General features: G+C 34.3%; 4 protein-coding genes across 4 annotated transcripts; 2 read left to right on the forward strand and 2 right to left on the reverse strand.

The window, feature by feature from the left end:
- The first annotated feature begins 701 nt into the window (after positions 1-701).
- On the forward strand, positions 702-10,157 carry L(3)80fj (lethal (3) 80Fj). Its single transcript, XM_076910467.1, has 11 exons — positions 702-775; positions 855-957; positions 1,625-1,820; positions 1,931-2,270; positions 2,357-6,167; positions 6,261-7,746; positions 7,823-8,998; positions 9,085-9,296; positions 9,390-9,643; positions 9,726-9,947; positions 10,020-10,157. The coding sequence occupies exons 1-11, from the start codon at positions 761-763 to the stop codon at positions 10,146-10,148; spliced, it is 7,944 nt and encodes a 2,647-aa protein (XP_076766582.1). The 5' UTR covers positions 702-760; the 3' UTR covers positions 10,149-10,157.
- A 2,873-nt stretch (positions 10,158-13,030) lies between these two features.
- Positions 13,031-16,877, reverse strand: LOC143433274 (uncharacterized). Its single transcript, XM_076910560.1, has 15 exons — positions 16,827-16,877; positions 16,451-16,626; positions 16,053-16,253; positions 15,879-15,982; positions 15,689-15,775; positions 15,450-15,597; positions 15,100-15,305; positions 14,725-15,006; positions 14,389-14,598; positions 14,171-14,290; positions 13,914-14,084; positions 13,724-13,842; positions 13,408-13,464; positions 13,236-13,345; positions 13,031-13,136 (listed from the first exon to the last, which is right to left on the reverse strand). Exons 1-15 carry the CDS (start codon positions 16,875-16,877, stop codon positions 13,031-13,033), a joined length of 2,148 nt encoding a protein of 715 aa, XP_076766675.1.
- A 999-nt stretch (positions 16,878-17,876) lies between these two features.
- LOC143433275 (uncharacterized) lies at positions 17,877-19,303 on the forward strand. The gene is made up of 4 exons (XM_076910561.1): positions 17,877-17,983; positions 18,425-18,643; positions 18,770-19,137; positions 19,230-19,303. Exons 2-4 carry the CDS (start codon positions 18,429-18,431, stop codon positions 19,301-19,303), a joined length of 657 nt encoding a protein of 218 aa, XP_076766676.1. The 5' UTR covers positions 17,877-17,983; positions 18,425-18,428.
- Positions 19,304-19,554: 251 nt separating this feature from the next.
- On the reverse strand, positions 19,555-20,004 carry Dsk (Drosulfakinin). The gene is made up of 2 exons (XM_076910036.1): positions 19,877-20,004; positions 19,555-19,752 (listed from the first exon to the last, which is right to left on the reverse strand). The coding sequence occupies exons 1-2, from the start codon at positions 20,002-20,004 to the stop codon at positions 19,605-19,607; spliced, it is 276 nt and encodes a 91-aa protein (XP_076766151.1). The 3' UTR covers positions 19,555-19,604.
- Between the last annotated feature and the right edge of the window lie 1,259 nt (positions 20,005-21,263).

The raw sequence follows: 21,263 nt of genomic DNA on the forward strand, positions 1-21,263 counted from the left end.
CTGCGACATCGACACTAAAACATAAATTATAGTAATACGAGCTGAATTCCGTGCGAAGTAGATAATCATTTTCCTCTACCAAAACACCATAGCTTTATCACGCTAAACTTCTAGTATAAAAACCGTCTACAGTACCAACAGTTAGATCGGTCTGTCCTTCTAAGTTTTTAAGATAATTACTTTTAGACTGTATTAGTTTCTTTATTATAATGATAATGAAATAAATAAATAAAAGAGACAGCAAACCTATCGCAGACTTAATTGAATGATGAAAAAGGTATTCTGTCTGAGTCTCTATATTTTACAGAAAATCAAAGTAGATTTTTCTACATTGAAATGGTGTAGAAATTGGAGAGCGGCATTTTGTTGTATGAAAAACTTCACATTTTTCGTTTCAGATAAGTAAATCAAATTGCTCTTCGATACCGATTTATTCTGATACAAAGTATTTGTATAAGATGTCCCTCTACTCTCAGGTTTTTTTTCAAATGTGGTGTAATCTCTTGTCAACTCTACTATCGTTATATTATTCAATTATCAGTTAATCAAGCACATTTGTCAACACTTCAAATGCGATTTATATTAAAGTGAAACTTGTATCGCACAGGTAAGGTCGTCATCTGCCCAAATTTACTACGCTTTCTTCTAACTTTGTAATAGATTTGGATAAACGTGTGTGTAACAATTTTTGGTACTATTTCGAATGCTATTTAATCCAATGAAAGGTGGCGCTCTAGAGTAATCCGGTTTTTGAAGAAATATGGCGGATGCCGAGGTAAGTCTGTCACGTGGAAGTTCAGAAACCATATTATTATCTTGTTACTAGCAATTATTCACAATTGATTTTGTTGTAGTTAACGAAAGCATTAAAAGATCTGCCGAATCGAATTCAAACCGCTAGTAAAAATGAGCGGCGACAGGTTCTGCAAAATGTCGTCAGTGTGTTGTCAAATCCTGGTAAGGAACGAAATTGTGTATGATCTTTTTACTAGATCTGATTGTTCCATATATCGATGGAATGGAAGACGATTATGTTTTACCGCTCATAAATAATACATCGAGATCAATCTATCCGGGAGAATAATCAATACACCGTTTAAATTAACTCGTAGTATATGTGCACATTTTTGTTGGATTATTGTATAATTTTTATACAATTTCCATATTTAACAGTTCATCTTAACGATTACTTTTTAATCAGTTACAAAGCTATAATTATTGTAATCACTGATTTTCATGTAATAACACATGTATATTAAACATTAACGTGTTGCCATAGATTTTATATTTTATATGTTAAATGTTTGCTTGTAAAAGTTAATATTGATTTTAAGCACACAATTTATATGTGTTATATATTACAATTAATGTATTTCATAATTACATATAAGTGTATATATTTTTTTGTTAAAATTATTGGACAATCAAATGTAAGAAAGGTATTGCATATTATGTAGTAATTTTTAAACCTTAGTCATTATCTCTACCTGTTATCATTAGAAAAGGAAACAAGATATTTACATTATTAAGAATGAAAGTTAGGAATTAAAATATATTAAATGTTTTAGTAAACATTTAATTAAAATTCCAAAGATGTTATTTCTATATATTCATATATTTATAGGCATCAACGAGAAAATTGTCAATGGAATTTGCAAAACTATATCTCTTACTTTACATCGATACAAGGATACTGCTTCCCAATCTTACGTGAAAACATTAATCGAGGAATTATTAAAAAAGCAACCAGAAGCTACAATAAAGCACATGACAAATGTTGTTACAGAGCAAGCTACATGGCATAAAAATGTAGTTCCTACGTATGTAAATGATTAATGAATGATTTTTTGGATGCATTTACTTTAAAAACAATCTCTTGACAATGTGACAATGCTTATTAAATATTGAAGAAAATAATATTATCTTGCAGTCTGAATACATCTCTAACTGCATATCTTGCATTAAAATGGTCAACATTAATTGTTCTACATGGACATAGAAGTAATTCGAACATGAATTCTGAATTACCGAAACTTATTGAAGCACAAGCAAATTTAAGTGCAGCGGCTTTGGCATCTATGGATAAAAAATTGACAGAAAAAGTGTACACCTTACTAGCACATCAATGGTCAAATGTTAAAGATACTGAAATAGTATATTTAGAAACATTAACTAAACTGGAAGTTGGAAATGGTGTAATTGTTCTTGCTAGCTTACTTACGAAGTACCTAGTTAATGCAAAAAAAAGTGAATTAGTGGTGAAATTAAAGGTAAATTCATATATCAAAAAATCTATTCTTTTAGATTAATTCACATATTAAATATTGTTAAACAAATGACTATTTTTATTTTACAGACAAATACTATAGATACTTTCATAAAATTAACTATTAGTTGCAAGAAAAAACCAGATCTATATGTTGTCCATAATGCTGTACCACTTCTTCGTAGAATATCTCATGATGAGTTTAAAAGTCAACTATTGCCAGCTTTGCAAAAGGCTATGTTAAGAAATCCAGAAATTATCATTGAGTCAGTTGGATACATTCTTAGCGGTTTAAGTCTTGATTTAAGTCAATATAGTCAAGACATAAGTAAAGGATTATTTGCGAATTTACATTCAAAGGAAGATTTAGTCAGAGATGAAGCTGTAAGGGCATGTCGTAGACTTGCGCTTCAGTGCTCGGATACTACTGCTTTGGAAAATTTATTATCATCTGTATTTGCTGTATTTCATGGATCAGAAGGGAAACTTACAGTTGCAATTCATAAAATTTCTGTACTACAAGGTGCTGGAAATCTTAGTTATAATGCAGCATCTGGAAGTACTGTTGAAAGATTAGCTGAAACAGCTTGTGAACATTTTATCAAAGTTCTTGAAACAGAGGTTCATGAGAAAACTCTAATTCATGCTCTTGAAATGATGGCCTTATGGTCTAATAAATTTGCGAACAACGTCCCGAAGTGTGTTATAGATGCATTTAAGAAAGGCATGACTGCTAAGACTTCGACTGCTGCAGTGCGTACTGCTTATATTAAACTCTTTTTCTCTGCACCAGTAGCTTCATATTCTGGCATAATAACACCTTTACTGATACAAGCAATAACAAGAGCCATGCAGCAATCTGCACAGTCAGCTGCAGTTACAGAGGGTTTAGTGGCTTCTTATTTGTTACTGAAATTTGTGCTCGCTAATCAAGTAGAAAATGACAAACAAACTGTATTATGGAATGCGATCGATGAACAAATATTTTTTTCCGAAAAATTTTTGACAACTTGTGGTGATGAGATTCTGTATCATCTTATGTTACTTTGTGAAAGATTAATTACTGAATTTGGAGATAGATTGAATGAAAAAGCTTTGAATGGCGTTCATAGAGCAATTATAGCATGTGCAACGGCTCCCAAGTACGAAACGAGAAAACGCTGTTTTCCATTAATTAAAAAGATTTTAACTGGTTTGAGTACATATGGGCCTGCTCAAGAATTATTGATGGAATATAATAAATTCTTAGAAAATGTAAAAATAAAATCTGAAACAGATAAAGAAAACAAAGATGATTCTTCCAATTATGAGACAACTGGTAGATGTCTTGCAGATGGATTGCTTGCTATTTGTTCAGGCTCATTTTTGTTTGAGTTACCTGCAATGCAAATGACAAGAGATGCACTGATTCCATCTCATCATCCTGCAGTCCTTAAAGCAATGCCAAATTTGTGGTTCAAGATTGCGAAGAACTTTAATCTTATACCAAAAAATTTTTTATGTTCATTTAACCATGAAATAAAGAAAATGCTTGTGCAAAATTACAGTCCTACTCCTAGTTATGAAAATGCTTTAGCAAAAGTTGCATCAATAGTACCAGATATAATATTACCTGTAATAGTGTCAAATATTACAAGTAAACTGGATGATCCAGAAATCTTAAAAGTCACTAAAGACGAATATTTCACCTATCTTACTCCAGAAGGAGAATTATATGATAAAAGTGTGTTGCCAACAAATGATGAAAATGATATTCTTAATTCAATGAATATGAAAAGGGAGAGTAAAATGTATTCATTTAAAGAACAACAAGAAGAATTACAGCTTAGACGAGAATTATATGAAAAACGAAAGAAGGAAGGAAAAATAAAGGAACCGAAATTAACACCTAAACAAGAAGAAATTCTTAAAGCACAGATGGCAAAAGAAAATGCAATTCGCAAAAGGCTGGCAGAATTGAAATGTAAACTAGATAATGCTGTATCCCTAATTATATCTTCTATACATGGAAATGGTCAAGAGCTTTCTTTCTACTTAAAAGATCTTCTACCATTGATTTTGAAAAATTTAGGATCTCCGTTAGCAGCACCAGCAATGTCTGATCTTTATATCCGTTTAAAGGAAATTGTGAAAATAGATAATCCAGTTCTAAGAGATTTAATAGCACATACTACATTGCGACAATTACAACCACAGTGTGACCTGAATTCAGCTTGGGAAGAAGAAAATCTCGATACTGCAGTGAAAAGAGCTTTAAATCTTTTACACACATTGACAATAAAACAAAAAGAATTATTTACCGCTCCTACTTTTTGCTATATATTTTCGTTTATAAAGAAAACTTTGTTATCTTATAAGGATGATAATATGATTATCCAAGGGTTACAAATAATACAAGAACATGCTAAACAAAGAGGGAATTCTTCTGATTTTAGAGATCCAAGACATCCCCAATTACTTCCACGTAAGCATATGTTTGATCTGTTAATAGAATTAATGGAAATCACAAGTGGTAGAGTACAGACACATGCGGTAGCAGCATTATTAGATGTTGCCCAATCTGGTAGCGGTCAACGTGGTGCTGCAATAGCAACTAACGAAGATATAGATTCTTTAATTGGGGCATTGCAAAATTCTGTACCTACAATAAGAGATGCGGCATTGAGAGCCTTAACAGTCGTAAGACGAGCTTTTCCATCTCAAAAGGAGGATCCAGACCAACTCTCTCATCTTATTAGAAGAATATGGGTTGCCAAATTTGATTCTTGCGATGAAAATAAAATTCTTGCTAACGAGTTATGGAATGCCGCAGATTTAGTAATGCATGCAGATAGTCTTTCTCATGAACTTATTCAAGATATTGCACATCCTGTAGAACCCATACAACAAGCTGCTGCTTGTGCTTTGGCACAATGTTTAACCGATGTTCCCCACTTAGTGCCAGTAATTTTGGATAAATTATTGCAGCTTTACCAAGAAAAGTTAGCCATGATTCCACCGAAATTAAACGATTTTGGTCGCGTAGTCGAACAACCTATTGATACTTGGGGTCCACGGCGAGGTGTGGCACTTGCATTGGCTCAAATGGCACCTCTTCTTAGCGCTGATACAATACTTAAACTTATACAATTCTTTGTTTCAACCGGCTTAGGAGATAGAAATCAGTCTGTTCGTACAGAAATGTTAACTGCTGCTGTAGCTGTTGTTGATCTTCATGGAAAAGTAAATATAACTTGTTTATTACCGGTTTTCGAGGAATTTATGGACAAAGCTCCAAAAATCGGTAGTTTCGATTCGATTAAACAGTCTGTGGTTATTCTTATGGGATCATTAGCAAGACATCTCGATAAAGATGATCCACGTATTAAACCAATAGTTATGCGTTTAATTGCTGCTCTTTCTACACCATCGCAACAAGTACAAGAAGCTGTAGCCAATTGCTTACCACATCTTGTACCTTCTATCAAGGAAGATGCACCAAAAATAGTGGACAAATTGATGGATCAATTATTAAAATCAGACAAATATGGAGAACGTAAAGGCGCCGCTTATGGTTTAGCAGGTATAATCAAGGGTATGGGAATACTGGCGCTAAAGCAACTCGATATTATGACCACATTAACTAATGCCATCCAGGATAAGAAAAATTACAGGCATCGAGAAGGAGCGTTGTTCGCTTTTGAAATGTTGTGTACTATGCTTGGTCGATTATTTGAACCGTACATTGTTCACGTTTTACCACATTTGTTATTATGTTTTGGAGACTCGAGCCAGTATGTAAGAACAGCTACTGACGATACAGCTCGCGTAGTTATGAGTAAATTATCCGCACATGGAGTAAAACTTGTTCTACCTAGTTTATTAGCAGCATTAGAAGAGGACTCTTGGAGGACTAAGACTGGTATGTAATTTAAATATTCATATCATTTAAAATGATAATGTCTATCTGTTCATTTTATTAGGGATAATCATTTTTTCAACTGTTCCTTTTAAGGATCCGTCGAATTATTAGGTGCAATGGCATATTGTGCACCAAAACAACTCAGCAGTTGTTTGCCAAGTATAGTTCCAAAGCTTATTGAAGTACTCAGTGATTCACACACTAAAGTTCAAGAAGCTGGAGCAGAAGCTCTTAAAGTGATTGGAAGTGTAATTCGAAATCCAGAAATTCAAGCTATTGTTCCAGTTTTATTGAAAGCTTTACAAGATCCTTCTCACAAAACAGCAACTTGTCTTCAAACTCTTTTGGATACACAATTTGTACATTTCATCGATGCTCCGTCATTGGCACTTATTATGCCTGTAGTGCAACGAGCATTCTTAGATCGTTCAACGGAAACAAGGAAAATGGCAGCCCAAATTATTGGAAACATGTATTCTTTAACTGATCAGAAAGATTTAACTCCATATTTACCGACAATCATTCCTGGTTTAAAAACGAGTTTGTTAGATCCGGTACCGGAGGTACGAAGTGTGTCTGCAAGAGCGTTAGGTGCTATGGTACGAGGAATGGGTGAATCTAGTTTTGAAGATCTGCTTCCTTGGCTGATGCAAACACTTACGTCTGAGACAAGTAGCGTCGATCGATCGGGTGCTGCACAAGGTCTTTCAGAAGTTGTAAGAGGATTAGGCGTTGAAAAACTTCATAAACTTATGCCCGAGATCATTAGTACAGCTGAAAGAACTGATATAGCTCCTCATGTAAAGGATGGTTACATTATGATGTTCATTTACATGCCAAGTGCATTTACTACAGAATTTACACCTTACATTGGACAGATCATCAATCCCATTTTAAAAGCTCTAGCTGATGAAAATGAATACGTTCGCGAGACAGCGCTTAAAGCAGGTCAACGCATTGTTAATCTTTATGCTGATTCTGCTATTATGTTACTGTTACCAGAATTGGAAAAAAGTCTGTTTGATGATAATTGGCGTATTAGATATTCATCGGTACAATTACTTGGGGATTTACTATATCGTATCTCTGGTGTTTCGGGCAAAATGTCGACAGAAACCGCCAGCGAAGATGATAATTTTGGAACCGAACAATCGCATTATGCTATTATTAACGCACTTGGTGCTGAAAGACGAAATCGTGTGTTGGCTGGATTGTATATGGGTAGATCAGATGTTGCATTGATGGTACGCCAAGCTGCTCTTCACGTGTGGAAAGTTGTTGTAACGAATACACCAAGAACGTTAAGGGAAATATTACCAACGTTGTTTACTTTGTTACTTGGCTGTTTAGCAAGTACAAGTAATGACAAGAGACAGGTGGCAGCAAGAACTTTAGGGGATCTTGTTAGAAAATTAGGTGAAAGGGTACTACCAGAGATTATACCTATTTTGGAGAAAGGTTTGCAAAGTGATCAAGCTGATCAACGTCAAGGTGTATGTATTGGATTATCCGAAATTATGACAAGTACAAATAAGGATATGGTGATAACATTTGTAATCAGTTTAGTCCCAACAGTGAGGTAGGTAGTAAACGTTAAAATTAAATTCCATGGTAATTAAATAATTTTATTAAAATACTACATTTACTTTTTATAGAAAAGCATTATGCGATCCATTACCAGAAGTTCGGCAAGCAGCAGCGAAAACTTTTGATGGTTTACATTCGACTGTAGGAGTTCGAGCATTAGATGATATATTGCCGGCAATGTTAACGCAATTAAATTCACCAGATCCAGCAGAAGCAGAAAACACTTTAGATGGTTTACGTCAAGTAATGGCAATCAAATCTAGAGTTGTCTTGCCATATTTAGTACCTCAACTAACAACTCCTCCTGTTAATACAAAAGCATTGTCAATATTAGCAAGTGTAGCAGGTGAAGCGTTAACGAGGTACCTTCATAAGATTCTACCAGCATTGCTAACAGCTCTTTCCAGTGCTCAAGGAACGCCGAATGAAGTTCAAGAATTGGAATATTGCCAAACGGTAATTTTATCCGTTACTGATGAGGTTGGCATTAGAACAGTGATGGATCAGCTTATGGAAGCTACAAAATCAAACGATCCATCTAAACGTCGCAGTGCTGCAACTTTGTTATGTGCTTTTTGTCGCGATACACGGGCAGATTATAGTCAATATGTCCCGCAATTATTGCGAGGTCTCATTCATTTATTCACGGATGACGATAAGGATGTATTGCAAATGAGTTGGGAAGCTCTTACAGCAGTAACTAAGACACTGGCATCCGATCAACAAATTGCACATGTACAAGATATTAGACAAGCCGTACGATTTGCAGTATCCGATTTGAAAGGACAAGAATTACTGCCAGGATTCTGTTTACCAAAGGGAATTACACCTATTCTTCCGATATTCAGGGAAGCTATATTAAATGGTTTACCAGAAGCAAAAGAGCAAGCAGCACAAGGGCTTGGTGAAGTTATAAAATTAACTAGCGCTTCAGCATTACAACCGAGTGTTGTGCATATTACTGGACCGTTGATTCGAATTCTTGGCGATCGTTTTAATTGGAGTGTTAAAGCAGCTGTTTTAGAAACGCTTGCAATTTTGCTGGGCAAGGTTGGTGTAATGTTAAAACAATTCTTGCCACAATTGCAAACTACTTTCTTGAGAGCATTAAACGATAGTAACAGACAAGTGAGATTAAAAGCCGCCTACGCATTAAGTAATCTCATTGTCATTCATACTCGTGTCGACCCACTATTCACAGAACTTCATACTGGTATTAAAACTGGTGATGATCCTGCTATTAGGTAAGCCAGAAATTTGAAAAAAGTCTGAATGTTATACACGATTCGTATATTTATAGTGAATGTTTAATAATATATATGTATTCTAGAGAAACGATGCTTCAAGCTTTGCGAGGTGTACTTACACCTGCTGGTGACAAAATGACAGAGCCAATGAAAAAGCAAGTTTTCGCTACTTTAAGTAGTATGCTTGGCCATCCAGAAGATGTTACAAGAAATGCTGTAGCTGGTTGTTTTGGAGCTCTAATACGGTGGCTTAGTCCAGACCAACTTAACATTGCACTTAATGAACACTTATTATGTAAGTTTTCTATACTATATAAATTATGGTGGACGTTGTAAGCGTTACTTAATTGCAACTAGAAGCGGATATTCCTTGATAAATAATTTGTAGGTAACGATACTAGTGTTGATTGGATGCTCAGACATGGCCGTTCTGCAGCATTGTTTGTCGCTTTAAAAGAATCACCAACAACTATGTACAATAACAAAGAGAAAGCTCGTGTCTGTACGGTGATACTTTCGTACTTGAGCGCGGATCGAGTTCAAATAGTCATGAACGGTATACGAGCGTGTGGATATTTGTTTCAATATCTTATGAACGAACAACAACCTGTACCTCAACAAGTTCTATCTCCTTTCGTGCGGGTAAGAATATTTTAGAAAATATGCAAAATTAAATTCATATGTAATTTCACGCAGGAATAATTTATCGTGTGATTTATTTTAGTCAATGAATAACAACAGCAACGATGTGAAACAGTTATTAGCCAAAGTTTGCATTCATTTGGCTCGTAACATACCACCTGAAAATATGTCACCAGAATTGCTTAAATCTCTTTTACCTATGTTGGTAAATGGAACAAAAGAGAAAAATGGTTACGTAAAAGCTAATAGCGAGCTTGCTCTGATAGCAGTACTTAGATTAAGGCAAGGAGAAGAAGAACATCAGGTATGTGACTTTGATTTTGATTTATAATTGATGATTGATTATATTTATGATATTTTTAATTGTATTTCTCAGCGTTGTATGACTTTTCTGGATGCTGGTGCAAAAGAATCGTTATCGGATGTAGTCAGCAAAGTACTGCGGAAAGTTTTGTCTCAGCCCGAGGGCAAAATAGAAGAATTGGACGATACGTTACTCACGTGAGAGATGTACGTCCTGGGGCTCAATATGCTCTATACCCATTCTACTAATAGTTGTACTATCAATGGTTATGCGAACGACTTTTATAAAGAGACTTACTGTTCGTATACTAGTTGCATTATAAAGACGTTAGTTCGTTCAGCATTGTATCTCGATAATCAATTAAACAAAGTAAAATGTAACAATCGCTCGATTGCATTTAAGTTACTTAAACTAACGTGTCCTGTTTACCGAGTGATTCGAATACAGATTGTAGATACTTCTACGAAAAATGTTTTCTACTATCAATTTATCAACAATCTTTGTAATAAGTTTTTTTTTATATTTTAATTACTAATGTATCCGAATTTGTCTTAAGGGTACGTATATGTAAATGAATTAATAGAAATTAATGAACACGAAACCTATCGAACTTGGATACCAGAAGAATGAAAATAATTTAAGATTCGAATTAAATTTCGATCGCACTGTACATTCGCGGTACGCATTTTAACATACTTGTTACCTTGTATCTTTTGGTATGTTTCGTTTATATTACGAGGAAAAAAATAGATTATTTTACCTGTCCAGAAAGGTTAGAGCTGTTTTTGAACGAAAATACACGACTACTTTATTTTTTTACAGCAAACATATCAATTAATTTTTATTTGATCATCGGTAAATTGGTTAAAAATTGTTTATTTGCCAAGGATTTGCCAACGGTGTCGCGCTTTATCATTCTAATGTATTGCGCTGCTCCGTATTGGATTTATATGCAATGGTGTACACTTTATATTTCAGAATTACTTGTAGCGATTGTCGAGTCGGTTTAAGCTGCACCTAACGACGCGATACTTCTAAACTGATACTTCTATCATTAAAGCGTCTTCGTCTCCAACTGTATTTCATTTTCAACACATTTCATCTAAATCTTCAATTTTATGATTGCATTAAATAAATAATAATTCGCGAGTGTACGTATTTTGTATATACGTCCCATAATACGTTACAATTTAGCGACATTACTGCATAATATGAAATCTTGTACTTTTATATGTAAATTTTTCAACGTTCCACGAGAAAATACTTGCTACTCGTAAAAAATGTTCCTTGCATGTAAAGTTGATATATGAAAGTAATTTATTTCATTTGGTGAAATCATTCCACGCACAATGCAAAAAATGTTAGAATTGATTAAATAATATTTTCGCAACATTCTAAAGTATTAATAATTTTGCTAAATATCACATAAAAAGTATTTTTCGCCTATTTTATAAAATATCTGAGAGAGTCTTATATTTTCATCAAATTTTAGGTCTATACATGTATATTATATTAGAAATATCTAAAACGAAGACGCCATAAGATGATAAAATAATAGATCAGGAATAACGCGTATGCATTGTATTTTAGTCAAGTTTCACGTCATTATTATATCAGGATGCATAATCTATTTCCTTATTCCGACGGTACCGAAAACTTTTTTTATTACTCGGTCAAGACTGAATCGTACTATCGGTGGTTGTAAAAGTTAACTGCCACGTCCTCAATTTTGTGATGTTCAAAGAATCAATTTCCCGTCTGTACCTCTTGCGAACTCCACCGTATTTATTTATCCAACTTCTGTTCAATTACTTTTACAGGTTCACGCACTGAATATCATTCACTTCATTATTTCTATTACCTAAGTTCCTTTTGTTCTTTCAGATATTAAACATAAATGCCACTGTTAAAGTCCTTACATCTCTCGATACAAAAAAGTTACGCAAACTTGTCTTCATAATTTTTTTCATTTTATATAAGATGTATTGAGAGATGCTATATTAATTGTTGGTGACAAGTATTGAGAAATTATGTAAAAATGTTATCATTAAATTAACATGCTGGTCTTTTGAGAAAAGTTGGCTCAAGCTTTCACAGTTGTTAATTTACATGGGCACATTGTAATGCAAGTGCAATAACGTCCAGGAGCATTTGTTAATTTATGTTATTAAACTAAAGGATCATTGGCAATGATAGATGATTATTTAAATATTATTTCTAAGTTGTTTTATAATTACTCCTGTGAAGTTACTCTTTCTTTTCTTTTCCATTTTTGTCTAGAACCGTATTATATATATATGTATATGCCAATATAAGTCACTATCAAACTAATATATTCTTTTACTATTTTTAACTTGATTTAATTATAATTTTGCATAATATATATTTTCTCTTTAAAGCTAAAATGCAATAAAAATTTGTTTATTTTATTTAACCAAGACTTAACGGAAGCATGATTGTTTTGAAAATGTAAAATAAAAGCCGAGAGAAATTAATTATTTTAACAAATTATATTAAAAATTCTCTTCTTCATTAATCATCTGGTTCCTGTTTCAATTCTCTTCACATGCAAATTCTTTTAAACTTTCTTATTCGAATAGAGTAACTGTCTCGTCGCCTCTAGTAGCGTTTCATAAAATTCGAGAAATGTCAGCTGTAACGTTCAATTTTTACAGTGTAAAAATACTGTATACACGCGATATGTCTGTAAGGTATGCCGCATTTAATTAAAATCTTAATTAAGTTAGAAGAGATACAATTTCTGTAATACACGTATAAATAATCATATCGATTAGAGTATTACCCGTTTATTTAATTAAATACACTATTCAGTATTAATTTATAGATAAATATTGGTGTAATAAATGCATCTCGATCTATTTGCGGCGATCATAATATTTTATGCTTTTAGCACAGTTAATGATGCTTACATAGAGTACACCACGTAAAGTATTACAAGCTGTTTTGTATAAAATCATTGCAGGTATCGATTTTAATTTCGTTTATATTAAGTGCAAGAACATAGAATAGATAAATTTTGGGATTAAGTCAGAGGGGCCCAAAAGAGGCTATCTTACTTCTTTTTAATTTTTCGTTTTTTTCTGATAGCTGTTTCCTTCATAATAACGCTTATATTTCAAGCATTCCTTTTTAGTCTGTATAGTTGAAAAGTTATAACGAATAATACTTCTTTCAAGAAGAATATCGAAAAGCGATCAGAGGATAATCAACAGTTGATGATCTGTCGATTTTTAAGTATTAATCATATGAGACGTTCACAAGTATCACTGGGAATAATAGAGTTTTGTAATAGTTATAAATAAAATGGATTTATGATCGGAAGGAACGGAATTAAAACGTCTGTAAATCGACAACTCCAAATATATATTGTTAGATGTCTGAAATAGTATTGTAAAAAGAATAAATAAATGTTTGAAAACGAACGAGCATCGTCTCGAACAATAAAATAAGTTTCAACGGTCTTCGATGCTCCCTCGGAATTTCTCTCGACACCAATCTACCACAAAAAAATGTTGTTATATAATTGTTTCACTCGAATAAAATGAAAATAATCCCCTTTTCTCCCTTAGACACTTCCTTCCTCCCAACATGTAACATTCTAGATATTATAGTCAATCCATTCAAAATATTTAATTAACAAAATTTCAAGTCGATATCTGTAGTGTGCTATTAAAGGGAACAGTTTGCAACACCTCGCGTGGTGCACGAAAAATTAATTCGATTAATTTATTTAAATTAGAATCATAATGTCGTACCTTATAATCCATGTTCATTATTACACCGCTATTTCCATCTTTTATTCCAGGACATATTGCTGCCATAATTTTTATCATTTTTGGAGCACCCAATTGTTTAAAGGCCAGCAATCCATTAACTGTAATGTACATTATATTTTTAATATAAATAATGGAATCATTGCTTATTTATCAAATTTGATATACGTACACGGATCACTTTCTATTTCTTTTGATACATTAATTGTGTATTGAGGTGATGAAAAAATTCTGTCGGATTTCAATAAATAACTGATCTTATCACCTATTGTTACAGAATTAATTCCATCTGGAAAATTTTTAATGAAGTCCATCGACGTCGAAGAAGATTGTGGAGTGGTACCTACATAGCAGTAATTTGAAAATTTCAATTTTGTTATTATATTTAGTAGTTTAATTAAAAATTTGTATAAGAAAATGGTAGTATACTTTTCACAGCACACATCGATCGAAGAAGTGACTTTGCCGTAAGTGGATACCCAATTCGTTGATACAATTCAAAGACGCAATAAGCAGGTAGTAAATTTTGATTTTCACAGCACAAGTTACCTGTAAGAAGAATTTTATTTAAAAATCACTGTAAATTATTGATTACTGTTTCTGTGTAACATTTCTATATAAGTGTTATCTTGAAATTACTTATATACCAACGTGATTTCCAGCACGGGGATATACATCGTTCTCCAAAAATTTATGCAAACCAGCAGCGATTTTTCCATTCATTTTCTGAACTTCTATATCATTGTGTTTAGTGTATAAATGCCAAGAAACTTCCAACAATGCGTGTAAGAACTGCCAAATTTCTATCCTTTCGAACGGATGATGAGGATCTACCACCAACGCGGTTTCATTTTTTGCTAAAGTTATTTCCAAAGTTTTGCTTACAAGTTTTGTTCGTTAAATTGTCGGAAACAGTTAAAATATCGTATAACGCGTACGATGTTTTACTAGGAATAGTGCAATTGATAGCAGTTAATATTTACCAATGTAAGTGTCGATTTCAGCGAGGCTCAACCCTTTTTCATGGATATCGCAATCTCTCCATAACTGCCAAAGACACAACCTAGTCATTACAAGATTACATTTTGGCGGTGACTTTGTAAATAATTTAGCGTAATCATTATAAATTCGACGTAAACGAGACATGTGCAATGTTAAGCAATTATATATCCAACGTTCTTCGTACTTCCAATTAGATTCAGCCATATTTTCTATCTGCGATTCAGAAACGTTCCTTCGTATAAGATCTTTTTGTTCGTTTGTATCTGTATTTTAACGGAACATTTTCATTAGAAATTTTAACTACCTTTTTTAATGTGTTCTGCGCTAGTAAGGAAATGCAAGCATAAACAAGAGACCAATTAAAGTTGGAGGTGCCAAACAAGAGCAAGACTTGTTTTCGCAATTGTAACATTTCCCAGATGTAATCGAAGTCACGAGAACTGGTTCCAGACTTTTTGGATCCAATAAACGAGTTATGTGATAAGATAAACGTGGAAATTGTTCTGGTTTTAGAATAGGAGATACTAATGTTTCTGCCAATTGTTCAGGCTTCTCAACAAATCTAGAAAGTATTAAACAGAGATATCTTTAGATACATTTTTTACATTTCACTACTAATTTTTATTGTACAATTATTTTTTTCCAAGAGAGAAAAAGGGATTGCTTTCATTTTATGCTTTTATTTTGCGAGAATAGACGATCTTACTGCGGTGCCTTTTCCTCATCCATGCGTATACACTTCTGTTCATACTTCACTTCCGTTTCATTTTTAATAGTATTATTTACGATATTCGATGCACAGAAAATGTCGTTTAGAAACAACGAATCAGACTCCAATTTTTCTCCGTTATTTCCTGAATGAAACGGAACCACTTTTAATTTTCTATTATAACGTATTTAAAAATGCAATTAGAAACTAGTAGAAATACGTCAAATGTTTGTTACCAATCATAATTCCATGACCGTGTTTTTTATTATTCTTCCAACAACCAGAATATCTAGCTCCACCAACAGAATTCAACTTCATGTCTCCTGTAACAATATTCTTATTAGTACATCTTGCAACACGTGGAATATGTAAATTTTGCTGGCAATAATCAATCATAATTTGTTAGAGGGCATAGAATGAGTTCACCTTTGCCATGACGCATTCCATGACGCCAATAACCAGCATAGGTAACTTCTTGCGGCCAAGTAAAGGTTCCATTAAAGAATCCATTCCATACATATACGCCATAACTGTATAAACATTACGTAAAATATATGTAGTTAGTACTACTTTAGTTTATTACAGAGGAGGTAAACAAACCCATCCATCGCGCCACATTTCCATTCTCCACGGTAGACATCTCCATTAGTCCAGACCATGATCCCAAGTCCATGACGAACTCCATTCTTCCATTGACCTACGTAGCGAGCTCCGCTTGGATAAATTCGTAACCCAGTGCCATTCATTTTGTCCATCGTCCAGTCTCCATCGTACGAACCATTGTCTTCGTAACGAGAATAACTTTTGTAATAAACAACTCATTCACTAAGTACTTTTATTATTTCTAAGCAGTTGCGTTTGTATAAAGTATTGCGCATAGACTAAACTAGAAGAGTAGAATTTTTAAACGTTGGTATATCAATATCTACTCGTATTAAGTCATTCGCTAATTTAGAAAAAATTCAAATGTGAATATCTTTTGCTCTCTTAGTACTAACCCTTTTCCGTGCCTTCGACCCTTGTGCCATTGACCAGTATACATGTAATGGTTTTCTCCGTCTACCATAATTCCTCTACCATGGGGGTAACCATTCGCAAAATCGCCCTCGTACCAACAAACACTGTTCCATTCTAGCAAACCTTTCCCATGCATACAGTTACGTTCAAATTCTCCCTAACAGAATTTTTTTATTACCTTTAAAATAAAATTCCGAGGAAAATAAAGTAGTAATGTTACTAAATATATTATTAAATATTCTGCGTTAAATCGTACGTTATTGTTAAGGATAATCGACGTTATTTAATAGAATACATTTAGCTTTTTGCAAGCAGAAAATAAAAATCAGCTGCGAACAGGAGATTAAGAAAAATTACTTTATACTGAGCACCATTGGACGATCTGTATACACCTTCGCCTTCCATCATTTTTCTACTAATTCGTCCACTATAAGTGTTATTATTGATAAATGTTACATTTGCAAATTCGTCTGGCAATGTTAGTTTCCAGGGACAGCTAGAACTCAATTTAGTTACAGCATTAGCATTCTCTTCAAAATTATTGTCGTCTTCTTTTGATACATTCACATCTTCTAAATCTTCTCCTTTATCAAAACCTTCATCGTCGCTAGATATTTCTCTAGAGTCAGCATCAATTTTTCTTTTAGACTTTTTTCTCAAGTATCTTCCATCCCATCTATATTGTGAATGAAATCGTTAGCTTTCAAATATAAAAATATTTAAGTTATGTAAAAGTTTAGCGAGAAACAAATGTAACATTACTCTTTCACAAAATACTTCAACATATCGTTATAAAGAATAAATATGAATTCTTCTATACAGCTGTATCTGCGACGTTTCTCAGCGAGAATATCCTCGAAAGACAATTCCATTACTTCACTTTCTTGCTCCTCGATACCTTCCACCTCTTCTTCTTCTTCTTCTTTTTCTTCTTCATCAAACAATTCTAGATGGATAATCTTTTTACGACATTGTCGCAAGATAACTTCTTTCAATTCGGTATTCATTATTTTAATATCTTCGATTCGATTAAATTTGAAGTAAATGAACTGCAGAGGAATTTCGTCACAAACGATGTAACCCTTCAATGTAGATCTTAACAAGCTACGTAGATTCAACCCCAAGAGACGTGAAGATATCAGAGACACGATAAAAAGTGAAATGTTAAGGAGCAACAGGGTTTTCAACTATATTCAATCAATTTGTAATTAATTAATCAGATCATTTGTAGGATGGGCCATCTCAAGAAGTAACCAGTATATATTCAAATTATAATTTTAAATACGGATGAGAAATTGTTGATGACGAGAAAAATGAACGTAAGATTATCTTGGTATGAAAAGTATTGTGAAATTTCTGAGAATTGTTAAACGTGCATCTGATAAATGTTATAATTATTGATTGTAATTTAACCAGGCTGTTATTCCACTTTGTGAGGATGAAGTTAAAGATGTGGAGCCAATCATTTTTCATACTCCATCTATTTATAATGATAAAGTAAAAGTACATGATTGGTAAGTACATTTCTGTTTAAATATCTGCATAAGACAATATTTTATTACGTGTACGATTAGGAGCAACATTTAATCCGATGAGGCAGTGTAATTCTACGTGTTGCCATATTAAAACGAAGAAGGGTAAAACGCACCCTTCGTTCGGTTGCGCGTAGCAACGCACCTTCCTTAAAACCATCAACGTACACCCTAAAATTACTTGTGTTCTGATTACCTTTGATCGTTCATGTGCATAGTTCCACGTGTTTTATAGTGATAATTACTGTTCAACACTAACGTGAAGAAATTAAAGTAGATATTGCAAACTATACTACGAAATCTACTATATTACACTGGTGAAATATCAAAGAATGTTAGTTTGATTAATCACACCTGACAAACTGTGACGTTTCATTCGTTACTTCCAATGTTTCTTATAATACACAAATGTAATTTCAACAGGCAAATGCAAACATTGGCGGAGCCCAGAGACAACAAAGACATATTTCCACCAAAAGGAAATCTTCATAAATCATCGTATCGAAGATTAGGCTTTGAGGCTGGTTGCACAGGAATTTCGGAGACCCAAGATATGCTGTCTCAGATAGAATTAAAAGACCTGTACAAGCCAGTTTACCCGCAACGCGCTTTACTTAACATGAAGTCTCTCGCATCAGCGGAGTATGCATTATCTTAATAATATCTTGAGTGATTCTAGCTAATAACGATATGCTTCGTTAGAGTTAATAGAAAATTGTAGACTGTTAAATGCTTGAATATGTTTGACTCGATTAAAACGTGTTGCAGGACGGAAGATGAAAAAGAGTCGACGCTGACGGACATAATGTACAATTCTGAAGAAGTTCGTCGCATGGATTATCGAACGACGACGGAAGTTGATTACAGACCGCCGTATCCTATGAAGTTGAGGCCGTTACCATCGCTACCACCGCCACCGGAACCGTGGCTCTTGAATCGACGGACCATCGGGTACAGCCTCGAGGAACTGGGGAAACGGGACGGGATGCACACATTTTTAGACGACAACATGGAGCTTCATCGGAGAATAGCCGACTTGAAATCCAGAAGGTACAAACTGGATAGTTTTCGAAGGGAGACCGATCAGTTTCCGGGGATTGCTGACTTTTCTGATGCGAAACAGTGCCAAGTTGAAAGTTGAAGTGTACAAGTATTTAATCGCGCATTAATGGACTATGTCCTACCACGATGTAACAAATAAAATGACAATCAAAATTACATTAAACAGGATTTTTGGGCCTAATTAGAATAAAATCTTATTGCGATAATAAACGTGGAAATGTTAAATGCGATGCATTGTAAAATTCATTTTATTTTATTACAGTTGTAGCTATAATCATACAACGATGCAATATTTTGTTGTTTTAATCATGTAATTGCGGAACACATTATAATTGAATTATATGTAAGCGATAGTGTACAATGATTAGAAAACTCCAGTTCAAAATGAACTTATTAATTGAACGTGCAGTTATTGAAAGAAGGGAGGGGGGAAGGGGTACAGCTGAATGCACATTTGCAATGTAAAATACTCCTGCGGCAATGACAGTGAAACAACGCTACACAGTTGCATCTATGATCAATAATTATCGAATATCACCGTTCATTCGTGGCTTCTGCCGAATCGCATGTGACCGTAGTCGTCGAATTGCTCTCGTTTACCGAATCTCATGTGCCCATAATCGTCGAACTGTTGTCGCTTATTTAAATCTACAAAATCATTGTCTTCGCCGAGATCCTCCACGATATACCTATACAAGGAAATGTCACGTAATAAGCAATTAAGAGGCTTAAATGGCTCGTCGTGTGCAACGTGATGCAAAGCTTTTTCTCGTGTACTAAGCGTAGAACGAATTAATTAAATACGATAGCTACCCTCGTAATAAAGGGTGATTGCGGAACCTTCGATGGACGTCATTAACAAGTTCGTGGGCTGTTTCACACTTCTCACAGAATAACCAGACAACTGTCATCGCGCAAGTCAGAGCAAAAGTTAAATTCATATCTAGAAAACAGAGAAGCACACTTTCGTTAATCAAAGTCACAGTTCTCTTTACAGAGGCCACTGGAGGGTGATGGTTTACGACAAATCGAGTACACCAATGTCACGCTGAATTATTGGAACAACGGAAGAAATACGTGTCTGTGTAGAAAGAGGGCTCGACCAAGTACTTAGATTGGTGTTGCAAACCGAGGAAACGAACGAAGAGGAGTTGCTCTTCACCTATCTGATGGACGACTGAAAATCGGCAGAGGAATGCGCGATCCACGGCTTCTACGTGGCTTTTTATACGGGAACCCCATCATCCGGGGAATCCTGGAGGGACGTTAAGCTCTTTGAATTTTAATTCACGTAGCTGTGCTCTGTAAACAATTTTCTTGGCCTACGTAGACGCCTCCTCCATCGGCGTTCAATATTCCACGATGGTAACCGATGATTGGCAGTTCGAATAACCGTATTATCGTTTAAGCATCTTGGAATTTCTCTCTATAAAACTTCATTTTTTAATCGTTTCCATTTGTAACATTTTTATACATGTTTTAGAAGTAACGCGAGTGGCTTGAATGAAAAATTTCTGCGTTCTACTAGAAGCCATGAATGTTCCTCTAAAATATTTTCACGTTTACTTTTAACCGTGTCAAAATTAAATACGCTTTCAGTCGATGAAATTTCAATATCTAGCAATTAGAGTCTAATATATCAAGGAGCACTAGCGTACAAACGAAATAGAATTACGAGAGGATAATCGATTTCCTGTCAATGATAATAATAATGGCAACATCTCATTCACCGTAAGATCTACTTATCGACTTGAATGAAATACTTTTGCCAACTATTAACCGTTTGCACCGTCAAATTAAATTATAATTCCCACGAAAGGTGAAAATTACATCAGACGCTCAGATTCTTCGTCGTATGTAATACAATTAAGAAGGATAGAAATTTTAGAAGAAAATAGTTCATTTACGAGTCGATAGCGGTTGCCCTTTAAGAGATTTCAATCGATAATCCGATAACCGGCGGCATTTAAATCGATTCACGTAACCAAGCTGACAAGTACATTTTTCTCTACTCTCACGGACGAGGAGCGCAAACGGAATTAGCGATAAGTCACATAGACAGTCGCGGGGTGAATAAAATTCAACGTTCGTAGGAAGTCACGGTCATGGATTATGACAATCCCCGAACGGCTTCGGTATTTGCAGTGCTTCCGCGGAATCCTATAAATCAGACCGGTGTCGCTTTGGAAATTTCATTGTT

Source organism: Xylocopa sonorina, chromosome 2 (genome assembly GCF_050948175.1).
Source record: "Xylocopa sonorina isolate GNS202 chromosome 2, iyXylSono1_principal, whole genome shotgun sequence".
NCBI lineage: Eukaryota > Metazoa > Arthropoda > Insecta > Hymenoptera > Apidae > Xylocopa > Xylocopa sonorina.